The sequence below is a fragment of the Bombina bombina genome, chromosome 12, assembly GCF_027579735.1.
Source record: "Bombina bombina isolate aBomBom1 chromosome 12, aBomBom1.pri, whole genome shotgun sequence".
Classification (NCBI taxonomy): domain Eukaryota; kingdom Metazoa; phylum Chordata; class Amphibia; order Anura; family Bombinatoridae; genus Bombina; species Bombina bombina.
In genome coordinates, this window is record NC_069510.1 from 47,494,153 (window position 1) to 47,500,472 (window position 6,320).

Below are 6,320 nucleotides of genomic sequence, written 5' to 3' on the forward strand. Positions count from 1 at the left end.
GCCAGACAAGTGGGTTTGTATACAAATATATCTGAAGTAAAATTCTAGGAGCCTTAGCTCCCTGGACCTCATTATTTGTCAAGCTTTGGAATAAGCAAAGCAGTACTGTGTGCACTGTTGGCTCCTCGTTTAGGGTGCAGGTTAAAAAACAAAAAAACTAATATATATATATATATTAACACACAGGGTTGGAAATGCTCCCTAGTCTTTGATGAGGAACTTCAGTTATCATCTTGAAAACTCTGTTGCCAAGAAGATGAGTCTTAAAAGCGCAAGTACATAGGAAAGAAGACCATGAAGAAGAGCAATATGACGCAGCAGATGAAGATCCATACAACACAACCATAGTTCTGAAATAAGAAATTACACCGTTGGTGGTACGGTTGGTGAGATATCATGACCAGGTCTCCAGGACGATTAAAAGGTACTGGTGAAGAGCCCAATAGATAAATGGTGATGATGACATTGTCTTCTTGTTGTGCTGGGTAGTGGGACACTGAGTTCTGGTTATTGGTGACACAAGTTTGGCCATATCCTTTTTTCCAGCAGAGTTTGGATCCCTCGAGCCACACATCTTGCAACTGGCCCATCCATGGCGGGAACTGAGATACAATGTTCATGTTGGGCGGCAGTTTAGGGATTCCTCCTAGTGGAATAATGACTGGCGCCCTACACATTGGGCAACAGAAGGTCTCTAGTTCTTTCTGGAAGACACACATTTTGCACAGGCACTCCATGCAGAAAGTATGACCACATGGTAGTAAAAGTGGGGTCCTGAAGATGTTATCATACGTTGCAAAACAAATGGTGCATTCTGGTATGTTGTATTCTTGCTCCATCACATTCCACCAGAGGCCGTTAACTTTTCCACTAGAAAATGAGCAAATAAAGGTGGCACCAAAATGGTAATAAACTATCCAAATGTGCCAATTTTGGGTCCTTCTGTTAATAAAGTTGAAAAGTAAATCCTGCTGTATATAGTCCCTTATTTTTACCTCCTTATATCAGCCAGAGAAATGGAAGTGGTGTAGACCACAGAGAGAAAAACAAACAGGCCAAGTGCTCTGTGAAGTCTGTAAACAAGAGGATCAGGGTTCAGATGAAATACCTCTAGTTCTTGCCCCCATTTATTAATCAGTCCTGTCTTTTCATTTCCTTGTCTAGGCTGGAACATAGCCACTCCCATTCTATTCACTTTAAAATTTACATAACTACAGGGTGAGACCAAAAGAACTCTTTCCCCAAAAGATCTCCTGTGTAAGGGCGTCGATATTCAGCCAGGAGAAAAATGTGAGTTGTGTGACAGGGAATCCCTCCAGGCTTTAATTACCTGCTCCTCAGGTCTGTATTCACAATTTGCCTAGTAACAATATTTACTTACTCAGTTGGCCGAAGCTCATACACTGACACTAGATCACATTACTAATTATAGATTACTGGCTGCTCACTTCATTGCTGTAAACACAACAGATAAAGCTACACACTTGCTTAAAGGAACTGTTAAAGGGATATTCCAGCCAAAACTGAAAACCACATGGATGCATTTCGGTATTGCATTAGCAAAAATGCTTCTAATAAAAGCTATAGCTGTTACAAAAGTGTATTTAAGTATGCACCGTGCACCAGCATTTTAAACACAACACTTGTTTGGATAGCCTAAGATGCTTTTACTACCTGTTAATTACTCAATTTGTTAATTGTTGACGTGATAAAGCCCCACTGATAATATGAGCAGCTGCATTATTTAAAATGTGGGTGCAGTGAAAATATCTAGCTATGCTTCACATGCACGTGCAGAGAAAAATATGAACACTCAAACAGTGATAACTCTTAATAGAAGTTTTTTTGCCAATAGACGTATAATGAAAATATGTTTCTATTCAAAGATGCAATAAATCTATGTGCATTTATATTTTGACTGGAATGTCCCTTTAAGCATAACTTTTTAAACAACTTTCCAGTTTACTAATATGATCAATTTTGCTTACTTCTCTTGGTATCCTTTGTTAAAGAATAATCCTAGAGGACATTAAACCCCAATTTTTTTTTTCATTATTCAGATAGAGAATACAATTTTAAACAACATTCCAATTTACTTCTAGTATCTAATTTGCTTAATTATTTATATATCCTTTGTTTAAGAATTAGCAATGCACATGGGTGAGCCAATCACACAAGGCATCGGTGTGCAGCCACCAATCAGCAGCTTCTGAGTCTATCTAGATATGCTTTTCAGCAAAGAATATCAAGAGAATTAAGAAAATTAGATAATAGAAGTAAATTAGAAAGTTGTTTAAAATTGCATGCTGTTTCTAAATCATGAAAGAAAACATTGGGTTTAATGTCCCTTTAAGCCATCTGGCAGCTAGGGTTACCACCTCGGCCATGTTTACTGGACACTAATGAGTTACACATGCTGCAGGGTGTGCAGGAAGGAACATGCACTACACACCTGGACAGCACACGAATAGTGACCCTGGACAGCACAATACATGTTCGTCCCTGCGCACCCTGCAGCATGTGTAACTCATAAGTGTCCAGGAAATATGGCCGAGGTGGTAACCCTACTGGCAGCAGTGTTAACAACATTGTTTATAGCAATGCTATACATAGGTACAAACACTGCTGCTATAGACTGCTTAAGACACGTGCCCGCTCCTAAAATCCCATCAGCCTACTTAGGGTTAGCCTTCAACAAAGGATACCAAAAGAACAAAGCAATTTGGATAATAGAAGTAAAAAGTAAATTTGTTTAAATTGCAACACTCTATCTAAAAAAAGTTTAATATTGAACTCACTTTCCCTTTTATAAAAAAAACAACAATGAAAAGAGCATATCAACATTTCATATGATCAAATATTTCCCAAATTATAGTTGTATGAGATTAAAGGGACAGGAAACCCAAAATGTTTCTTTCATGATTTAGATACAATTTTAAAGAAAATTCCAATTTACTTCTATTATCTAATTTGCTTCATTCTTCAGATATCCTTTGTTGAAGAAATAGCAATGCACATGGGTGACCCAATCATACGAGTCATCTATGTGCAGCCACCAATCAGCAGCTACTGAACCTATTTAGATATGTTTTTCAGCAAAGGATATACAGAGAATGAAGCAAGTTGGATCATAGAAGAAGAGATTGGAAAGTTGTTTAAAATTGTATTCTCTACCTGAATCATAAAAGAACATTTGGGTTTCATGTCCCTTTAAGGAACCAAAATAAATATGAAATATTTTGAATATATGTACAGTTTATATCAGTGACTGTGCACTGTATAACAAAGGATGTATATATATATATAAAAAGAAAGAGCAATACATTTTAAACAACTTTCTAATTGACTTATATTATTTAATTTGCTTCATTCTCTTGATATGATTTGCTGAAAAGCATATCTAGATAGGCTCGGTAGCTGCTGATTGGTGGCTGCACATAGATGCCTCGTGTGATTGGTTCACCCATGTGTATTGCTATTTCTTCAACAAAGGATATCTAAATAATGAAGCAAATTAGATAATAGAAGTAAATTGGAATGTTGTTTAAAATTAAATTCTCTATCTGTACCATGAAAGAAAAAAATTGGGTTTAGTGTCCCTTTAAACATATAATCTTCCTTTTTATGCCATTATACAACTAAACAAAATAATATACTATTCTGTTTCCAAAAAAGAAATTACATTTAAAACAAATCAAATATATAAAAAGAACTGCCTTTATTTCACCCTTGGTTTTTATTTTTCTGTTAAAAATTTCTGTATTGTAAATGTTTTATACATAAAATTGTCTCAATAAAGATTAAATAATAAAAAAAATAGGTTGCTCCCTGGTTGAGTGCTACACAAAACGTGCTTTAAATGTTTAAAATCTTTTAATTTGTTCCTTGTTCATAGTTGATAAGTACACGTACGTCCCTTTAAAGGGACACTCAAGTCAACATTAAACTCTGATTGATTTAATCAACTTTCCATTTTTATGCAGTCTTTATATTTACACTTCTTGAGTCGCAGCTCCTACTGAGCATGTGCAAGAATTCACAGAATAAGCGTATATGCATTTGTGATTGGCTGATGGCTGTCACATGATACAGGAGGAGTGGAAAAAATCTACTACTCATTTGAAGTTCAGACTAAGTGCTATTGCATTGTCTTTTTTATTGTGTATTTGTTATTTATGCAAATCTACTGCATTTAAATACATTTGACGTTTCTTTACAGTCAGGTTTCGTTTCTTTGTATTTTTAGGTTTTTTTTGCTTTGATGATTGGGGAGGATTATTGCTGTCCCCAATAGATCTTTGGGTGTTGTCATTATCAGTCTGGGAACAATTGATCCTTAATAGTTGCACACAAACTTGCTTTCTCTATTCATTTTAATATCAAGCACCTAAGCTAAACATATTTGAATTAAATGGACAGCAAACACAGACTTGCAATAAACATACTTAGGAAGTGTGCAAAAAAAAGGAATGCCTTACTGCTAGAGTAGACATTTTAAAGGGACAGGAAAACCCGAAAATGTTCTTTCATTATTCGGATAAAACATACAATTTTAAACAACTTTCCAATTTACTTCTATAATCAAATTAGTTTCATTCTCTTATTATCCTTTGCTAAAGGAACAGCATTGCAGCTAGCTGAACACATCTAGCGAATTTAAAAGTGTCTTAAAATTCCATTTTCTATCTGAATCATGCTCGTTTCATTTTGACTTATCCCTTTAACGACTATAATTGTTAGCAAAAGTTATTGTTTGGCAGTTCCTTATCTGACCTATGATTAAGCCAAATGTTAACAAAATAGTTTTACTATACAAATATTTTATGCGTATTACAACTTTGCATTATACTGCTTTTTATTTTTTCCCCTTTTCATGTAATTTTGTTTTGAAAACTGAGCAGTTTCTAATTCTCACAACTTACACTACACTCTGCTGACACATTGAGGCTAACCCTGCTACATATTGGACCCAAATTGGCTTTAACTTTTAATAACATGCAAAATAATTGGTTTTATTATAGTGGTGATCCTTGTAATCTACAGACCAAAGCCCAGATTGGCTCCTGCAAATAATTGCTGTAAAAAGGACGTTAATAATTTAAAACAAAAAACAGGTTATCTGGACACACTAGTGTGTGTTATAGCATTTGATATTTTTTATGCATATTCAAAAAGTTTGTATATCCACTTCTGTTCAAGACAATAAGTCGGGGAGGTTAACAAATAAAATAAAAAAAGGAATGTGAACTAAGATTTCTGCAGTCTGCCTTTAAAATTTTCTCATTTAAAAAAAAGTGAGATTCAAATTTATGAAGAACTGGCAACTGGGTGATGTTTTTAGATAATTGTACAGTTAATGTATTAAAGGGGCAGTATACACCAATTTTCATATAACTGTAAATAATAGAGATCATTATAAAGAAGAATATGCACAGATACTGATATAAAAATCCAGTATAAAACCTTTTAAAAACTTACTTAGAAGCTTCCAGTTAGAACTGATTAATAATGTTAATAATTTTGCATATAACAAATTTTACTGCTGTTTATTTTTTTGCGAAGTGATTGTGTGTTACTTTGAGCCCAGATTATTCACCTTTTATTTGAGCACTCTGTATATTAAGTTATATTAAAGCCTTGGTATATTATATATATGTTTATTGAAATATTAAATGTTGTATATTTTCATTGTTACTATGACAACCTTTGGGTGTTTTTCAGCAATTGTGGGTGGGGTTTATCAGTATTTAAAGGGACACTGAACCCAAATTTTTTCTTTCGTAATTCAGATAGAGCATAAAATTTTAAGCAGCTTTCTAATTTACTCCTATTATAAAATTTTCTTTATTCTCTTGGTATCTTTATTTGAAATGCAAGAATGTAAGTTTAGATACCGGCCCGTTTTTGGTGAACAACCCGGGTTGTCCTTGCTGATTGGTGGATAAATTCATCCACCAATAAAAAAGAGCTGTCCAGAGTCTGAACAAAAAAAAAAAGCTTAGATGCCTTCTTTTTCAAATGAAGATAGCAAGAGAACGAAGAAAAATTGATAATAGGAGTAAATTAGAAGGTTGCTTAAAATTGCATGCTCTATCTGAACCATGAAAGAAAAAAATTGGGTTCAGTGTCCCTTTAAGTTGCATTTTGTTCACTTTACTTTGTCTGTGGAAAGGGATTGTTTTTCTAAAACATCACGCTGAGAGAGAGAATGAGAGAGAGAGAATGAGAGAGAGATAATGAGAGAGAGAGAGAGAGAGAATGAGAGAGAGAGAAAGAGAGAGAGAGAGAGAGAGAGAATGAGAGATAATGAGAGAGAGAGA

The 6,320-nt window shown here is 34.4% G+C and overlaps 1 protein-coding gene across 1 annotated transcript; it reads right to left on the minus strand.

Annotated features, from left to right (window-relative positions):
- Nucleotides 1-263: 263 nt before the first annotated feature.
- LOC128642656 (E3 ubiquitin-protein ligase RNF183-like) lies at nt 264-1,006 on the minus strand. Its single transcript, XM_053695439.1, has one exon. The coding sequence runs from the start codon at nt 837-839 to the stop codon at nt 264-266; it is 576 nt and encodes a 191-aa protein (XP_053551414.1). The 5' UTR covers nt 840-1,006.
- Between the last annotated feature and the right edge of the window lie 5,314 nt (nt 1,007-6,320).